This window comes from Dendrobates tinctorius, unplaced genomic scaffold (assembly GCF_039654945.1).
Source record: "Dendrobates tinctorius isolate UK_male_01 unplaced genomic scaffold, ASM3965494v1 ptg000237l, whole genome shotgun sequence".
Classification (NCBI taxonomy): domain Eukaryota; kingdom Metazoa; phylum Chordata; class Amphibia; order Anura; family Dendrobatidae; genus Dendrobates; species Dendrobates tinctorius.
Window position 1 is genome coordinate 1,413,187 of NW_027361904.1, and position 19,944 is coordinate 1,433,130.

At 45.6% G+C, this 19,944-nt stretch overlaps 2 protein-coding genes across 2 annotated transcripts in view; one reads left to right on the top strand and one right to left on the bottom strand.

The window, feature by feature from the left end:
* LOC141060468 (uncharacterized) overlaps positions 1-19,944 on the bottom strand; it is a 157,398-nt gene that overhangs the window by 126,980 nt on the left and 10,474 nt on the right. The window contains 5 exon segments of the mRNA XM_073556734.1: positions 10,630-11,005; positions 13,083-13,150; positions 13,231-13,354; positions 13,438-13,614; positions 15,489-15,630. Of these exon segments, the coding sequence (XP_073412835.1) occupies positions 10,630-11,005; positions 13,083-13,150; positions 13,231-13,354; positions 13,438-13,614; positions 15,489-15,566 (823 nt within the window). The 5' untranslated portion in view covers positions 15,567-15,630.
* On the top strand, positions 5,584-8,582 carry LOC141060484 (uncharacterized). The gene has a single exon (XM_073556745.1). It carries the CDS (start codon positions 6,049-6,051, stop codon positions 7,753-7,755), a length of 1,707 nt encoding a protein of 568 aa, XP_073412846.1. The 5' UTR covers positions 5,584-6,048; the 3' UTR covers positions 7,756-8,582.

Below are 19,944 nucleotides of genomic sequence, written 5' to 3' on the forward strand. Positions count from 1 at the left end.
TGGTCCAACCCCCTGCTCAAAGCAGGATTCGCTAAATCATCCCAGTCAGATGTCTGTCCAGCCTCTGTTTGAAGACTTCCATTGAAGGAGAACTCACCACTTCTCGTGGCAGCCTGTTCCACTCATTGATCACTCTGTCAAAAAGTTTTTTCTAATATCTAATCTGTGTCTCCTCCCATTCAGTTTCATCCCATTGCTTCTAGTCTTTCCTTGTGCAAATGAGAATAAAGTTGATCCTTCTACAATGTGACAGCCCTTTAGATATTTGTAGACAGCTATTAAGTCTCCTCTCAGTCTTCTCTTTTGCAAACTAAACATTCCCAAATCCTGCAACCTTTCCTCATAAGACAGGGTTTGCAGACCGGTCACCATTCTGGTCGCTCTTTTCTGAACTTGCTCCAGTTTGTTGATGTCTTTTTTAAAATGTGGTGCCCAAAACTGGACACAATATTCCAGATGAGGTCTGACCAAAGAGGAGTAGAGGGAAATAATGACTTCACGTGATCTAGACTGTATGCTTCTGTTAATACATCCTAGAATTGCATTTGCCTTTTTTGCTGCTGCATCACACTGTTGACTCATATTCAGTCTGTGATCTATTAGTATACCCAAGTCTTTTTCACATGTGCTGTCACTTAGCCCTATTCCTCCCATTCTATATATGCTTTTTCCATTTTTATTGCCCAGATGTAGTACTTTGCATTTCTCCCTGTTAAAAACCATTCTGTTAGTTGCTGCCCACTTCTCCAGTTTATTTAAATCTTTTTGAATCCTCTCTCTCTCTTCTCTAGTATTAGCTATCCCTCCTAGCTTTGTGTCATCAGCAAATTTAATCAGTTTACCCTGATTAACTTCAATATTCAGAAGCCAACATAGATTCGGCAAAATGGTTCTCACATTTGCTAAATAGGAGCCGTAGGGTTCGAATGTTTTGCCCACGATCAGAAAATCGTCCAACTATGGTATTAGAAGGGTGTTCTGCCATTTCTGGTAAAATATTTTATCTTCTCCTTTGAGAGGACCTCCTGTATGACAGTTTGGGTTTGGACCGATTATGAAACCATTTCTTTCTGTCTCAAGCCTTGTCTAGGATGCCATCAATCACAGGACCAAACACTCTCCTTCACATGGGATGGTACATAGTGTGGACTAATGGACATCACCCGGTCAGTACTTAAGCCACAGAACTCTTCAGACTGCGTTGGCGAGAACTGCTGACCTAGCCGCCTATCTCACCGAATCCGCGGATGTATCCGCTAGGAAAGTAGTTCTTCCCTGCATTAATGGAATAGAGTGGCTATGATATTTTCACTTTGTCATTTTAACCCTTTGGTTATACCAATTGGATAGTCACCAAACAATTACAGACTTGGCTGTACAATTCACTAAGATAGCCGGCTTTTAGAGCTCCTGCTGAGGATCTAAAGGATTTTAAAGTGTCCCCATGTCCTCAAAGGGAAAGGTAGATTTTTTAGGCAACTTGTCCACCAACACATCTATTTTTGGATCTTTTTCCCAAAGAACTGTCTCATCCTCCTCGAAGAAATATTTCCTCTCAGGACTTTTCCAATCTCTCTTAATGAACGTCTTTATCTTCTCATTCACTGAAAAGGTTTGTCTTTTAGTCTATACATGCCCCTTGAACATTACGTCTTGCACCAACTTTTGCATCTATTATGCCAATGGTGGACCTCACCGCCTTGACCAACCAACCAGGATCCTCTACCGGGAAGCACAGGCGACTCCCTGCATCATCTTCTGAGGATGAATTGGAATCTGACTGACACAACCCCTACCTTCCCCCTCGGACGCCTCCGATTCTTCGGACACAGACGATAAGATTGTCAACCCTTTCCCCTTCCTGAGTTTGTTGCCTTCATGGTGGAATAAGGACTTTAGGGAACTGTTCATCTCTGCCTTAGTAATTGATCTCAGCTGCCAAGCGAAGTTAGGAGACTCTTCGCATAACGTTTTTTTCAATACAGGAAACGCAGATGTTTTTCTGCCATGAGCCAAATAAACCTTCTCTGCAAAGCAAACACTCTTTATGGTTAAGATATCCAACACATTTCCTAGGCCTCTCCTAATAAATAAGGAAACAAGAGAATGACCTATTACAAGGGTAAACCTTCTTGAAGATCATACACCAAGGTACCAGATACAGGGGGCGGAATTTTACTTCCCGACTGATCTGTCTCGATCCGTTCTATTAGTGCTATGGCTCTGTTGGCTGGTCTTACTGTCATCTCTAGTGTTTCTACCATTACCAGTGATATTGCAGCTGCCATTGTTACACCACCAAACGTCCATGGTTGGTATTAAACGCAGCATCTTAGGGGTAAAGACTAAGATCAGAGCTATCTCCACTCCCTATCATTATGGAGGAGCCCGGCTGTCACTCAGGGTTATTTGGGGGGACGTCTCCATCATCAGGATTCTGTCACCCCACTCTGACATCAGATTAATAGGAGCTGATGGTTTCTGAGGCCCAAATTGGACAAATACTTTTCCTTCATCAAAACCGACATCAGATGATGAAGAAATTGGCCGCTCACATAAGTAAAATTCATCTTCAGCTGTAGATTATCAGCCATATTATAAATGACGACCTGTGACCTCACATACAGCTCTGGAAAAAATTAAGAGGCAACCGCATCAAATCCCTGTCATGGCCAGCCCAATCTCCAGACCTGAACGACATTGAAAACCTCTGGAATGTAATCAAGAGGATGAGGCATGCGCAGTAGTTCTCTGCGGCTCTCCCTCAAATCCCTCCGCCTCTTTCCTACTGTGCAGCGTCATAGGAATCGTCAGCTCATCACTAATTGCTGTGGGACTTGAGGGAGAGCCGCAGAGAACTACTGCGCACGCCCAATATTCCCAGCCCCGCAGTGTGAATAAATCAGAAGAGACTGCGGGGCGGGATCTCGGGCTGCACGTCCACGCAGGCGCGATAAGGAAGACATCATGTGATGTCAGTGGACGGCAAGCGCTAACTGCGCATGCCCAAGAAAAAGATTACAGCGCAGGCGCCAGGAAAATAAATGAACGCTGCGGAGGCGGCGCCAAGAGGAAAGGACGAAATGACTGATGGATGTGAGGCGTCTGTGTCCGGGAGGGGAAAGACCTGCCCCCAGGACAAACTACAGGTATGACGACAAATTATAAAAACGATTCTTTCAGGGGTGGAAGGGACCCCAACTAAAAGAGCCACCTTGACAGAATGCAGCATTAGTGCTGCACAAGGTGGCTCTTTTAGTTAAAAACGCCTGGGGGGGTGACAGGTTCCCTTTAAAAATCATGGTTATTGCACAAAATATTGATATCTGAACTCTTCCTGAGTTAAAACATTAGTATTGTTGTTTCTAAATGATTATCAACTTGTTTTCTTTGCATTATTGGAGTCTGAAAGCTCTGTTAGTTTTTTTTAATTTTGACCATTTTTGTTTGTCAGAAAAAAATACAAAATGTTTGTATTGTATTTGGAAATTCAGAGACATGTTGTCAGAAGTTTATAGACTAAAAGAACAATTTACATTTTACTCAAAAAAATACCTACAGTTAGGTCCATATATACATTTTTCTAATTTTGGTTCTAGACATTACCACAATGAATTTTAGACAGAACACTTCAGATGCAGTTGAAGTTCAGACTTTCAGCTTTCATTTGAGGGTTTCCACATTAAAATTGGATGAAGGGTTTAGGAGTTTCAGCTCCTTAACATGTGCCACCCTGTTTTTAAAGGGACCAAAAGTAATTGGACAATTGACTCCAAGGCTATTTCATGAACAGGTGTGGGCAATCCCTTCGTTATGTCATTCTCAATTAAGCAGATAAAAGGCCTGCAGTTGATTTGAGGTGTGGTGCTGGCATTTGGAAGGTTTTGCTGTGAAGGAAACATGCGGTCAAAGGAGCTCTCCATGCAGGTGAAACAAGCCATCCTTAAGCTGCAAAAACAGAAAAAACCCATCCGGGAAATTGCTACATTAGGAGTGGCAAAATCTACAGTTTGGTACATCCTGAGAAAGAAAGAAAGCACTGGTGAACTCATCAATGCAAAAATACCTGGGCGCCCACGGAAGACAACAGTGGTGGATGATCGCAGAATAATCTCCATGGTGAAGAGAAACCCCTTCACAACAGCCAACCAAGTGAACAACACTCTCCAGGAGGCAGGCGTATCAATATCCAAATCTACCATAAGGAGAAGACTGCATGAAAGTGAATACAGAGGGTTCACTGCACGGTGCAAGCCACTCATAAGCATCAAGAATCAAAAGGCTAGACTGGACTTTACTAAAAAACATCTAAAAAAGCCAGCACAGGTATGGCGAAGGTGTGGTACAGCTCATGATCCAAAGCATACCACATCATCTGTAAAACACGGCGGAGGCAGTGTGATGGCTCGGGCATGCATGTCTGCCAGTGGCACTGGGTCACTAGTGTTTATTGATGATGTGACACCAGACAGAAGCAGCCGAATGAATTCTGAGGTATTCAGAGCCATACTGTGTGCTCAGATCCAGCCAAACTGATTGGTCGTCATTTCGGGCTTACGCGTGCAACAGATATTAAGTGCAACAGGATCAAGTGTTTTGCAGTTAGACAATGCATTGAAGCTGATGTTCCTCTCTTCTCTTCTTCACACAGGTATTTCATTCCATCATCCATGTATGCTGTCTGACAAGTGTGAACTGCATCATATATTGCCAGATATTTTTATGGTATTTCATTCCATCACTCCTGTGGTGGGTCTTTATTTTTTTATCTATTTGGTTTCTGCTTTGAAGTGTAGAAACGTGTTTTTTTGTGTTTTTTTTTTTTTCCCTTTCTCTGTTTGATGGCCTTGTCCAGCGTTAGTTATTTACCCCGCATAGTAATGCCTGCTCTGGCCTTGTGCTATTTGGTTAATTACTGATTATGGCCTTTTGGTGGCTGAAGCTAGCAGACATTTCATTTCATATATATTTAGCTCTGGCTGGGATAGCACGCGTGCGGGCTTACGCGTGCAACAGATATTAAGTGCATTCAGAACACATGACACATGCACAAAAACTGAACGGGTCATAAGACCCTTTTCACACCACCCAAGAACTAAGACACAAAAACAGAACACAGTATGACAAACGTGCATAAATACTCTGCTGTAAAACATATGTAACTGTAAGTAGCAAGTGCTAGTAAAAGATGCTCCGAGAAGGGTATGCCTTGACGCGGCGGAGTGGCTTAGCGTACATTTTTTTGCAAAAAAACGTATCAACAAAATACCCTGTTTTTGTTAACATCTTTTACTAGCACTTGCTACTTACAGTTACATATGTTTTACAGCAGAGTATTTATGCACGTTTGTCATACTGTGTTCTGTTTTTGTGTCTTAGTTCTTGGGTGGTGTGAACAGGGTCTTATGACCCGTTCAGTTTTTGTGCATGTGTCATGTGTTCTGAATCCATTGATTTCTTGTTTATGCAAGCTTTGGGAGATCCCCGCCTCTCTCCTTTGGGACATGCATAAAAAGCCATTTTGCCCAGCGAGCCCATACCGGGCAGCACCTTTCTGAACCCTGCTCATGAAGGTATTATTCACATGTTCAGGTTTTTAAATATATTAGATAGGACTGCTCCGAGAAGGGTATGCCTTGACGCGGCGGAGTGGCTTAGCGTACATTTTTTTGCAAAAAAACGTATCAACAAAATACCCTGTTTTTGTTAACATCTTTTACTAGCACTTGCTACTTACAGTTACATATGTTTTACAGCAGAGTATTTATGCACGTTTGTCATACTGTGTTCTGTTTTTGTGTCTTAGATATTAAGTGCAACAGGATCAAGTGTTTTGCAGTTAGACAATGCAGTTGGACAGGGCAGGAGACAGGTAAGGTGCATAAGTTTTTCATGCACGCATGCTTCTTGGTCAGTCGTACTACATTTGCATTGATCATATTAACCTGCTGCTTATTTGTCTTCACTTCTGCTTTTTAACAACTCGCCTGCCCTTTTACACATTCTGTGCACTCTCTGCATATCCACCCCTCCCTTTTCCCCTCTCCCATGTTTAACTCTGAGGCTCTATTGACATTTCTTACCCACACCAAACCATCCAAAACCTCCATGCAGCACTCAAAACGTTCATACAAATCATCCCACCACCTGCTTTTTCTGTTTTTTCTCCTTTTAATAGTTGCAGGTGACATCTCCCCCAACCCTGGGCCTCCCTCCACCAGCATACGTTACTCTCCTCCAGCTGCATATAGAAACCCTGCTAATTTTATTAACATTCAGTGCATTCCTTCTCCTCTCACTTTCCAATGTGCTCTCTGGAATGCACGGTCTGTGTGTAACAAACTGACTTACATTCACGATCTTTTTCTCTCTAATTCCCTTAACCTTCTGGCTATTACAGAAACCTGGATCCAGCATTCAGACACCACCGCTGCTGCCGCTCTCTCGTTTGGTGGGCTGAAATTTTCACATACCCCCAGACCTGAGAACAGACAGGGTGGAGGTGTTGGTTTGCTCCTTTCATCACAATGTGCTTTCCAGGTCATCCCCCCGGTTCCCTCACTTACATTTCCTTCCTTTGAAGTCCACGCCGTCAGACTCTTTAAGCCCTTCTCCTTACGAGTGGCGGTCGTTTATCGCCCTCCAGGCTCCTCCCTCCAGTTTCTAGACCACTTCACCACCTGGCTTACTCACTTTCTGTCCTGTGACATCCCCACCCTCATCATGGGAGACTTTAACATCCCCATCAATGATCCGCTCTCCCAGTCTGCCTCTCATCTTCTTTCTCTAACTTCTTCATTCGGCCTCTCACAGTTTACTAATTCTTCTACACATGAGGACGGGAATACTCTGGACCTGGTTTTCTCCCGTCCCGGCTCGCTGCACGACTTTACTAATTCACCTCTCCCGCTCTCGGACCACAACCTTCTTTCCTTCTCTGTCAAGAATTGTCTCCTCACCCGGGACACCCCCACTTACCACACTTATCGGAATACACGTACCATTAATACCCAACAGCTTAGGGACAATCTCCACACATCTTTAGTCCCCATCTCCACCCTCTCCTGTCCAGACATAGCATTGTCACACTTCAATAATACACTGAAGAATGCCCTAGATGAAGCAGCACCTTCTATACGCAGAAAGACCCGACACAGACAACGGCAGCCCTGGCACACAACGCAAACACGCTCTCTTCAGCGCTGCTCGAGGTGTGCAGAGCGGCAGTGGAGAAAATCTCTCTTAGCAGAAGACTTCATCCACTATAAGTTCATGCTCAAAACCTATAACTCTGCCCTTCATCTGGCCAAACAATCCTACTTCACCACCCTCATCACCTCACTATCCAACAACCCAAGACGACTTTTTGAAACCTTAAACTCCCTCCTGAAACCTAAAGTACAGGCCCCCATCACCAACCTCAGCGGTGAGGATCTGGCCACTTATTTCCTAGAAAAAATCAACCACATCCATCAGGATATCTCAGCCCTATCTCCTCAGTGCCTGGATCCCCTTCCCTGCCGCACCTCAAGCTCACTAGACATCTTTGAGCCTGTTTCAGAAGAAGAAGTTTCCAAGCTCCTCGCTTCTGCTCGGCCTACAACCTGCAACAGTGACCCTATTCCATCACAGCTCCTGCAGTCTCTCTCACCAGTGGTCACCACTCACCTGACTAAAATATTTAACCTCTCTCTTTCTTCAGGTATATTTCCCTCCTCATTTAAACATGCCATCATAACCCCTTTACTTAAATAGCCATCCCTGGACCAGAACTGCACTGCTAACTACAGACCTGTCTCTAACCTTCCCTTCATCTCTAAACTCCTGGAACGCCTGGTCCACTCCCGTCTAATCCGCTATCTCTCGGATAACTCTCTTCTCGACCCCTTACAATCTGGTTTCCGCTCTTTACACTCTACTGAAACTGCCCTCACTAAAGTCTCTAATGATTTAATAACAGCTAAATCGAAAGGTCATTGCTCCCTGCTGATTCTCCTGGATCTCTCTGCCGCATTTGACACTGTGGATCACCAGCTCCTCCTCACTATGCTCCGCTCTATAGGCCTCAAGGACACAGCCCTCTCCTGGTTCTCCTCCTACCTCTCTGACCGCTCCTTCACTGTATCTTTTTCCGGCTCCTCTTCCTCTTCTCGTCCCCTTACTATCGGGGTCCCGCAGGGCTCAGTCCTAGGCCCCCTCCTCTTCTCTTTATACACTGCCCCTATTGGACAAACAATCAGCAGATTTGGGTTCCAGTATCATCTCTATGCTGATGACACCCAATTATACACTTCTTCCCCTGACATCACCTCTACCCTAATTCAAAATACCAAGGATTGTCTGTCTGCTGTCTCTAGCATCATGTCCTCCCTCTATCTGAAACTAAATCTCTCTAAAACTGAACTTCTTGTGTTTCTCCCCCTCTACTAACCTCACTCTACCTAACATCGAAATAACCCTGGAGGGTTCAACCATAACTCCCAAGCAGCATGCCCGCTGTCTTGGGGTCATATTCGACACTGAACTTTCCTTTACTCCCTACATCCGATCACTCAGTCGCTCTTGTCACCTGCATCTTAAAAACATCTCCAGAATCCGACCTTTTCTCACCTTTGAAACTGCTAAGACTCTTAAGGCCCTTTTACATTTAGCGATGCACCAGCGATCCGACCAGCGATCCCACCCGGTCAGGATCGCTGGTGCATTGCTAAATGATCGCTAGTGAGCTTTCATACAGAAAGATCTCACAGCGATGCAGCAGCGACGCAGCGCACGATACTTACCATTCACACACAGCGATCCTGGCGTCCTCCCGCCCGCGTCCAGCGTCGCTCGTCGTCACAGCAGGAAGTCTCAGCAGGAAGCGCCCGACGAGAAATGGAGCCGGACATTCTCGCGCGATCAGCGATGGACAGCGGGGGAGCCGGTCGCTGGTAAGTATCACACATAGCGATATCGCTAGCAATATCGCTATAACGTCACAAAACCAGTGACGTTTTAGCGATATTGCTAGCGATATCGCTTAGTGTAAAACCCCCTTTACTGTCGCTCTTATTCATTCTCGTCTGGACTACTGCAACTCTCTTCTGATCGGTCTCCCTCTTACCAAACTTTCTCCTCTCCAATCCATCTTGAATGCGGCAGCCAGGGTCATATTTCTGTCCAGCCGCTTCACCAATGCCTCCATCTTGTGCCAGTCATTACACTGGCTACCTATTCGCTACAGGGTCCAGTATAAACTCATCTCTCTCACCCACAAAGCTCTCCACTGTTCTGCACCGCCTTATATCTCCTCTCTCATCTCTGTCTATCGCCCTACACGTGCCCTCCGTTCTACAAATGACCTAAGACTAACATCCCCCGTAATCCGAACCTCGCACCTCCGTCTCCAAGACTTCTCTCGTGCTGCTCCAGCTCTCTGGAATGCACTTTCCCAGACGATCAGACTGATACCTAGCCCTGACCTATTCAAGCGCGCTTTGAAAACCCATCTCTTCAAACAAGCCTACCACATCAACTACTCAGCAAGCTAACTTTGCCCTGTTCCCTCCTTCCAAATATTATTCTGAATCTGCACCCTACTATTCATCTGTCTCCACACCCTTCATGCACATGATAACTGCACTTGATACTTGTCTATTGCACTTAAACACACGGGCTGATGACCGGATCATGCAGCTTTATATGAAAATCCCTATTATAATTGCCAGACCTGAATTAACAAGCATTTCTCACCTACTGTGTCCCCCCATTTCCTTGTAGATTGTAAGCTTGCGAGCAGGGACCTCACTCCTAATGTCACTGTTTGAATTGTCTTAACTTGTATTGAATTTATTGTCTGTACATGTCCCCGCTTAATTGTAAAGTGCTGCGGAATATGTTGGCGCTATATAAATAAAAATTATTATTATTATTATTATTATTATTATTATTATTTCATACTACAGATGGACAATGACCCAAAACATAAAGCCAAAGCAAACAAGGAGTTTATTAAAGCAAAGGAGTGGAATATTCTTGAATGGCCAAGTCAGTCACCTGATCTCAACCCAACTGAGCATGCATTTCACTTGCTAAAGACTAAACTTCAGACAGACAGGCCCACAAACAAACAGCAACTGAAAACCACCGCAGTGAAGGCCTGGCAGAGCATCAAAAAGGAGGAAACACAGCGTCTGGTGATGTCCATGAGTTCAAGACTTCTGGCAGTCATTGCCAACAAAGGGTTTTCAACCAAGTACTAGAAATGAACATTTTATTTACAATTATTTAATCTGTCCAATTACTTTTGGTCCCTTTAAAAACAGGGTGGCACATGTTAAGGAGCTGAAACTCCTAAACCCTTCATCCAATGTTAATGTGGATACCCTCAAATGAAAGCTGAAAGTCTGAACTTCAACTGCATCTGAATTGTTTTGTTTAAAATTCATTGTGGTAATGTCTAGAACCAAAATTAGAAAAATGTTGTCTCTGTCCAAATATATATGGACCTAACTGTATAAAGAGAAAAGTCAGACAAACTGAACATTAGAAAGTGGTCTCTTAATTTTTACCACAGCTGTATAACAGGATCAAATCATTATCACTTCACATTGTGTTGAAACTGAATATTCATCTGAAGACCCTCACCTGCGCAGTGATCTGTAGGGGTCTCCTCTTTACACCGGTGATCGCCCATCACATTAGGGGTCTCCTCTTTACACCGCTGATCGCCCCTCACATTAGGGGTCTCCTCTTTACACCACTGATCGCCCCTCACATTAGGGGTCTCCTCTTTACACCGCTGATCGCTCCTCACATTAGGGGTCTCCTCTTTACACCGCTGATCGCTCCTCACATTAGGGGTCTCCTCTTTACACCGCTGATCGCTCCTCACATTAGGGGTCTCCTCTTTACACCGCTGATCGCTCCTCACATTAGGGGTCTCCTCTTTACACCGCTGATCGCCCCGCACATTTCTCTCTGGACCATTAATATTGTTCAGATCTTTATCTGGATCCAAAAGCTGCAAAACAAATATTGTAAAAGTCCCCGATGATCGGAGAAGTCCTTGGGAATAATGGTGAGAAGATCCGGACATGTGATGTCTGTGGTCAGCTGTGATCCTGCCGTCTCCGCCGTCGTCATTATAAAAATGTAAAGGACGAGAAAGACTCCATTTTGGATTTATGAATTCAAGCCCCATAGATTACCTAGAGATCTCCCTGCACTCCTGAAGGGTGGCCTCCCCACCCTTGGGAAAAGTACACTATTCCCAAAAGAGCAGAACTTTTGCCAAATGGCCAGAGAATTAGAAGCCACGTGTTAATGAAGGCAAGGAGGGGCAGAGCTAGGACCCCCTGCTGTCTTTTTTGCAAGGGAAAACTCTACACTCATTGGCACCAATATCTAGAGATAAATTATGAAAGTACCGTAAAGCCACCAACTCACAAAATCGGTGACAAAACAGCGATCTCGCTAGCAATCTCGCTACTTGTGACACATAGCGGTGATCGGGCCCCTGCTGCGATGTCGCTGATCGCGCTCGAATGTCCTGGGCCATTTTTTGATTGCTGGTGTCCCGCTGGCCAGCATTCATCTCTGTGTTTGACAGGGACAATGACGAACGACCTCAATACTACAGGTCTGAGAGACAGGGTCTCAACGACCGTCGTATCGTTCCGTGTCATTTCTGCGTCGCTGGTGAGATCTGACTGTTTGACATCTCACCAGCGACGCACCAGCGATCCCTACTAGGTACCCTAAATCTCAGGGTTAAGTCCAATGTACCACCAGAACGTTGGGAGCCCCCTGCACGCACCCCTACATCTCATATTTCTCTAGCTGTCCCGGATACCGAGCTATCGAGACTGGCTCTCTAGAACCACTTAGATGACTCAAGTTTGGACTCTCTGTATCGGTCCAGCCCCAATGAACCAGTTGAGACGTCAGTCGTGCCATCTGGACCTCCCGCTAGGAAGTTATGACCCATCCTAGATATTTGGAATTATTTCAACTAGGAGGAAAAGGGAGGAGAATTTAGTCCAACCCAGAGGGGCGGTGGGAATTATGGGAGGGGGCGCGCAAAGGGTTAAAAGCTAGCCACACACTTTTAGCCCTGTCTTTGTTCTGCCATGGAAGCCACATCACGTGTGGAGATGGACCAGGAACTAAGAAGGTGCCTGTGGATACGAGAGCTTCCCCTCCATCCACAAGTGATAAGAACCGGTAACGTGACACATACAGCTAACTGCTATCCCCAACCTGTACCCTAATTTTTACCTGTAATTTCTGTATATTACTCTGTATATATTTGTAGTTTCTAGTGCGCAATTAAAATATCAATTAAATTTGGGCTGCTCTTTTATCTCGAAATCCGATTTCCGTGAGTCTGGCTAGTACTTATGCACTGCCTGGGGTTGGTTTCTGACCCGATATAAGCTTGGTAACGGATCGGGCTTATATCCAACGAGGAACTGATCCGGTGTTATTGGGGGATCCTGACAGTGACAAATCGGAGCTTTATATATATATTCCCGGTCTGGGACTGGTGATGTATGTACCGCCCTCACTGCAGAGTGCCCCGCTAAGGCCTGTTTCACACTTCCGTTTTTGTGTCCGCCAAACGGATCCGTTTCCGTTTTTTTGACGGAAACTGATGCAAACGGATCCGTTTTTAAAAAAACGGATCCGTTTTTTTGACGGATCCGCGGTAACCACTAATGGAAGTCTATGGGACAAAAAAAACGGATCCTGCAAAAAATGGCGGATCCGTTTTTTTACGGAAACCAACGGATTTTGACGGATTTGAAAAAACGGAAGTGTGAAACAGGCCTAACCAGAACGTGACAGGGCAGTTTCTCCGGCTACTACTTATCCTAGGTTCAGTTCCCTGACTGACCTGAGGGTAAAGGGGGCACCAGAGAGCTGTGACTGTGCAAGCTCCGTCACAGATTGGTGACGGCGGGGAAATATCCGTATCACCGACTCTCTCGTGTGTGTTTCCCCAACAAGTATAAAACTTATAATACTGGAGGAGAAAACAAGACGGAACACAAGGACGTCACAGCCGTCTACACATCATAGGGGAGATCTCCATCTACCTGATAGTCCTGTGGAGGAGGAGGAGGAGCGGGACATCTCTCTGGGGTTGTCCTCTTACTGGAGAGAACTAAGGAGACACAGACAGGACTGACATCATTATTACATACAGAGAATTATAGGCCGTGTGTATTTAGTCCTGTCTATTACCTGGTGATGTGCGGGGGCGGTGCTCCTCCATCATCACTTCCTGGTACCGATCCTTGTGCCCTTCTAGATACTCCCACTCCTCCATGGAGAGATAGACGGTGACGTCATGACACCTTATAGGAACCTGACACACACAATGATACCGTCATCACCCAGAATCCTCCAGTGCTGTCCTGTATATTGTCCCAGCATTCCCAGCAGCGTCACCTCTCCAGTCAGCAGCTCAATTATCTTGTTGGCAAGTTCTAGAATCTTCTGGTTATTGATGTCCTCATGTATCCGGGGGTGAGGTGGAGGCCCCGGGATTGGGCTCAGGGTTCCTCCTCGTCCTTCAGATACAGGGGCCTGACAGCGATCACTAGAGGTCTTCACTACTGTGTAATCCTGAGAGTGGAGACATTAATAATATCACTAAAGACATCTCCAGAGTCCATCACCTCTCCGGTCATATCCCGTTATTCCCATAGATAATGAGGTCATGTGATGACATCAGTGCCTCTCACCTCTCCGGTCATATCCTCTGTTATTCCCATAGATAATGAGGTCATGTGATGACATCAGTGCCTCTCACCTTTCCGGTCATATCCCGTTATTCCCATAGATAATGAGGTCATGTGATGACATCAGAACCTCTCACCTCTCCGGTCATATCCCGTTATTCCCATAGATAATGAGGTCATGTGATGACATCAGAGCCTCTCACCTCTCCGGTCATATCCTCTGTTATTCCCATAGATAATGAGGTCATGTGATGACATCAGAGCCTCTCACCTCTCCAGTAATATCCCCTGTTATTCCCATAGATAATGAGGTCATGTGATGACATCAGAGCCTCTCACCTCTCCGATCATATCCCGTTATTCCCATAGATAATGAGGTCATGTGATGACATCAGAGCCTCTCACCTCTCCGGTCATATCCCCTGTTATTCCCATAGATAATGAGGTCATGTGATGACATCAGAGCCTCTCACCTCTCCGCTCATATCCCGTTATTCCCATAGATAATGAGGTCATGTGATGACATCAGAGCCTCTCACCTCTCCGATCATATCCCGTTATTCCCATAGATAATGAGGTCATGTGATGACATCAGAGCCTCTCACCTCTCCGGTCACATCCCCCGTTATTCCCATAGATAATGAGGTCATGTGATGACATCAGAACCTCTCACCTCTCCGGGCATGTCCCCTGTTATTCCCATAGATGATGAGGTCATGTGATGACATCAGAGCCTCTCACCTCTCTGATCATATCCCGTTATTCCCATAGATAATGAGGTCATGTGATGACATCAGAGCCTCTCACCTCTCCGATCATATCCCGTTATTCCCATAGATAATGAGGTCATGTGATGACATCAGAGCCTCTCACCTCTCTGGTCATATCCCCTGTTATTCCCATAGATAATGAGGTCATGTGATGACATCAGAGCCTCTCACCTCTCCGGTCATATCCCCCGTTATTCCCATAGATAATGAGGTCATGTGATGACATCAGAGCCTCTCACCTCTCCAGTCACATCCCCTGTTATTCCCATAGATAATGAGGTCATGTGATGACATCAGAACCTCTCACCTCTCTGGTCATATCCCCTGTTATTCCCATAGATAATGAGGTCATGTGATGACATCAGAACATCTCACCTCTCCGGTCATATCCCCTGTTATTCCCATAGATAATGAGGTCATGTGATGACATCAGAGCCTCTCACCTCTCCGGTCATATCCCCTGTTATTCCCATAGATAATGAGGTCATGTGATGACATCAGAGCCTCTCACCTCTCCGGTCATATCCCCCTGTTATTCCCATAGATAATGAGGTCATGTGATGACATCAGAGCCTCTCACCTCTCCGGTCATATCCCCTATTATTCCCATAGATAATGAGGTCATGTGATGACATCAGAGCCTCTCACCTCTCCGGTCACATCCCCTGTTATTCCCATAGATAATGAGGTCATGTGATGACATCAGAGCCTCTCACCTCTCCGGTCATATCTCCTGTTATTCCCATAGATAATGAGGTCATGTGATGACATCAGAGCCTCTCACCTCTCCGGTCACATCCCCTGTTATTCCCATAGATAATGAGGTCATGTGATGACATCAGAGCCTCTCACCTCTCCGGTCATATCTCCTGTTATTCCCATAGATAATGAGGTCATGTGATGACATCAGAGCCTCTCACCTCTCCGGTCATATCCCCTGTTATTCCCATAGATAATGAGGTCATGTGATGACATCAGAGCCTCTCACCTCTCCGGTAAGATGGAAGATTATCTCCAGGGTGAGGTTTAATATCCTCTCCGCCATCTTGTCTCTGTCCTTACTCATCTTTTAATTAGGAAAGTGATTTCATAAAGAATTTATTATCAGCGGATCCTTTTCCTGTAGGAACCTGAATAGAAAGAAAATGAACCGATATAAAAACAGAAATTCCATAGTAAATGGTACAATTACTGCAGATATATAATAGAGACTAGCTGAAGGGCCCGGCGCTGACCGGGCATAGTAACTAAATGTGGTTAGTTATAGCAAATTATAATTATCCTCCATCCCATAGTCCCGTGCCCATATACCCATCACACATCCTCCATCCCATAGTCCTGTGCCCATATACATATCCGCCATCCCATAGTCCCAGGCCCATATACCCATCATACATATCCGCCACCCCATAGTCCAGTGCCCATATACCCATCACCCATCCTCCATCCCATAGTCAACCATTATGACATCATAATGAGCGGCGGGGCTTGCAACCTATGATGACACCAGCGTCACCATGGCAACCATTGTGACATCATAATGAGGGGCGGGGCTTGATACACACTGCTTCCCCAGTATGTAGATAGGGGCAAAATTGTTTGGTGAATTGGAACGCGCGGGGTTAAAATTTCGCCTCACAACATAGCCTAGGACGCTCTCGGGGTCCAGACGTGTGACTGTGCCAAATTTTGTGGCTGTAGCTGCGACGGTGCGGATGCCAATCCCGGACATACACATACATACACACTTTGAGCTTTATATATTAGATATAAAGTGTGGATGTCGTCTTCTCTCTTCTGCATGGATTTAGGAGTTGGATAACGCCAGAATTACGTTTTTTTGGTCGCCGCAACATTGCATTAAAATGCAATAACGGGCGATCAAAAGAACATATCTGCACAAAAGTGGTATCATTAAAAAGGTCAGCTCACGAAAAATGGAGAAGCTACAGGTCTCGGAAAATTGTGAATTTTTTTTTTAGCCTATTTTGGAATTTTTTTTCACTACTTAAATAAAAAAGAACCTAGACATGTTTGGTGTCTATGAACTCGTAATGACCTGGAGAATCATAATGGCAGGTCAGTTTTAGCATTTAGGGAACCTATCAAAAAATCCAAACAAAAAACAAGTGTGGGATTGCACTTTTTTTTGCAATTTCACAGCACTTGGAATTTTTTTCCCGTTTGAGTACACAACATGGTAAAACCAATGGTGTCGTTCAAAAGTACAACTCGTCCCGCAAAGAATAAGCCCTCACATGGCCATATGGAAAAATAAAAAAGTTATGGCCCTGGGAAGAAGGGGAGCGAAAAACAAAACCGCAAAACAGGAAAAAGCTCCAGTCATTAAGGGGTTAACTTGCCATCAAAGACCTTGCCCTCTCCTGGATCTCCTCATACCTCACTAACCACATTTAACATCTCTACACTACTGCCTTCTCTCTGCTGGTGTTCCTAAAAGCTCTTTCCTGGGACCCCTACTCTCTTCCATCTATACCTTTGGCCTGCGACAAATCAAAGTCCCATGGGTTCCAGTACCACCTACATGCTGATGACACTCAGATCTACCTCTCTGGCCCAGATGTCACCTCTCAACTGTCCAGAATTCCAGAGTGTCCATCAGTCATATCCTTCTCCTCCTCCTCTCGCTTGAAAAAACTCAATGTGGACAAAACCAAACTCATCATCATTCATATGTTTCCGCCATGTCTGCCTGCGCTCCCCACGCCCTGGTTTCCCGACGGGCTGGTGGGATTGGGGCGCGCCGCGCTGCCGCTCTGCTTCCGGTCTTGCGGCCTCCCCGGGTCTCCTGCTGCTCGCGCATGCACAGCACGCACCCTTAGGCTTCAGCCGCGCGCTTGCTGGCTTCTGTCTGTGTCCTGACCCGGAAGTGACCTTACCAGCGTCCAGTGTCAGGTATATCAGGCGGCTTCGGCTTTGCCTTGGCGCCTGATTATTTCCTGCACTTGTCCTGTGCAGGCGTTCTCTCAGGTCCCAGTGTCAGCTCTGTTTCTGTCTTAGTGCACTTCCCAGTGCGTGCTCTGCCTCTGTGTACTTTCCAGTGCGTTCTCTGCTCAGTCCTTGTCCCTGTGCACTTCCCAGTGTGTGCTCTGCTCTGCCTCTGTGCACTTCCCAATGCATGACCTGCTCCGTCTTTCTCTGTGCACTTCCCAGTGCGTTCTCTGCTCAGTCCTTGTCCCTGTGCACTTCCCAGTGTGTGCTCTGCTCTGCCTCTGTGCACTTCCCAATGCATGACCTGCTCTGTCTCTTTCTCTGTGCACTTCCCAGTGCGTTCTCTGCTCAGTCCTTGTCCCTGTGCACTTCCCAGTGCGTGCTCTGTTTAGTCCCAGTTACCGTGCCTCCCCGTGTACACTCCTCTCCGTTCAAGATCTCATATCCTCTGTGTGAACTCTGCCTTGTCCTGGATTCCGTGTCTCTTGGTGGACACCTGCCCTGTCCTGTTCCTGGCGAGTACCTGGGTCTTCCTGTTTCCTTCGAGCCGTCCCTCTGGCACTAGCTATTGCGGTACACCCTCCCCCGGGCCTGCCCCTAATGGTACCTGTATAGGGGTCGATTACTCCTTGCCAGCTCGCCCGGGGTCGGTCGGCACTGCAAACCAGTGGGTCCACTCCAGGATTCGTAACATTATATATATATATATATATATATATATATATATACACACACACGATGTGACACACAGAGGGGGTCTCTCTTCATTCAGAGGGTCTACAGACACAGAGGTTGACATGTTCTCCTGCTTCCTATAGCATTTGGGCCTACACCCATAGGCGGTGACACGTGCTTCTGCAGCCTACTGTGACTTGGACTCACACCCATAGATTACACAGGATCAAGAGAAAGATGGAAGAATAAACCGCAACTAATTTAATGAGCCAACCATGGGACTAATTCTCATATTTTACTGCAATGATTCTTATACAATAAAATACTACATTTCTTATAAGAATTATCGTGACATTTTGTTTCAAGTCTGGTAAGAAGTCCTGAATAAAGAAATATACAAAATATGAAGATTTAACAATCCATAACTCTACTACCCAACAAATCCTGAAAAGTAAGAGCAAGGGTTTCATTCTTCATGCAGGGCAACCTTGTAACACTGAATAGCAGAAATAGTAACCCTGCAACCAAGAAGCTGGACCTAAATATGCAACATGGAGCGTCAGAAAAAACAATCAAGAAAGGGGGGGGGGGGAGAAAAAAAATAACCATAAAGTCCTGTAGAAGCAGATTCCGTGAAATATGGTAGTTTGTAGTAAATCTATGTGCATGTAATATCACACAACCTGCCTCATATGTATGGTGTATGTGTAATGTATTACAGGAGATGATGTGAGGATTTATAAAGTGCTAGAGCAAAAATTGTTACAGTATATATTAGCATATCAGTCAAAGAAAGTGCAGGTGCATGGAGCCATAATAGTATAGTGCATAACAATGAAACATGACACAGATATATTGTACTAGTATATAGCAGCTGTTCAGCACAGATAATAGCTCATCATATTATTAATCATGTTGTTAGTTGGCGTGAGGAACTTGCAGTGGAAAGCAGAGCTCTCCTCTCTCTAAACGAGGCACTGGGGAGCGTGTCTTAGGCTATGTGCACACGTGCGGAATTCCCACGGCAATTCCGCCAGGGCTGTGGAGTCGGAGCTCATTTTGGTGGAGTCGGTATAAAATGGACCGACTCCGACTCCTAAAATATATAATAAATTGGGTACAGTAGTTCAATGCAGAATGTGCTGAATATTTTTTCATAGGAATTTGGGAAAGTTATGAAAACGTCCTATAAATGGCTGTTCTATTCCTGATCTAAGGCTACATTCACACAAGAACAGGTTCTTGCTATTGTAATGGACAATGCTTCTAACATAATGTTAGGGCTGGCGGAACGCACCAAATTATAAAATAGTAGCTGCGTTCGCAGCCCGGGCTCCACCGTGCAGGGGTGGTACACTGCTGCTAGACAATGGCGGAAGAATAGAGCGGCGTGAAAACAGTCACACGTGGGTTACGTCACCCAGTGTGAACAGGAGCGGACTCTGTTAATTCACAGAGCCGCACAACCGCTGAACGTGGATGCTGGAGCCTGTTTAGCTCACAGAGCCCGGCCAAAGAGCGCACAGCAAACGGCCACAGAACTCTACCTGTTGTGAGTTCATTTTCCCCTTCACCATTGAGGTCTGATGAACTCCCTCTTCTGGTGAAGGAAGGTAGTGAGGCTGATTACCAAGCACCTGAGCAGGATGATGATGACTGGGTGACTGGAATTGCTGACTGGATATAAGGCAGCCTACGCCCTTCTGCCTTGCTGGTGATTTCTCAGAGGGATTCTAGGAGACCAGTCTGATTCCTGCTCCTCAAAAGCTAAGTTTTCTGCTCTGCTTTTTGCATTTATGTTTTGGTTTTGTTTTGCC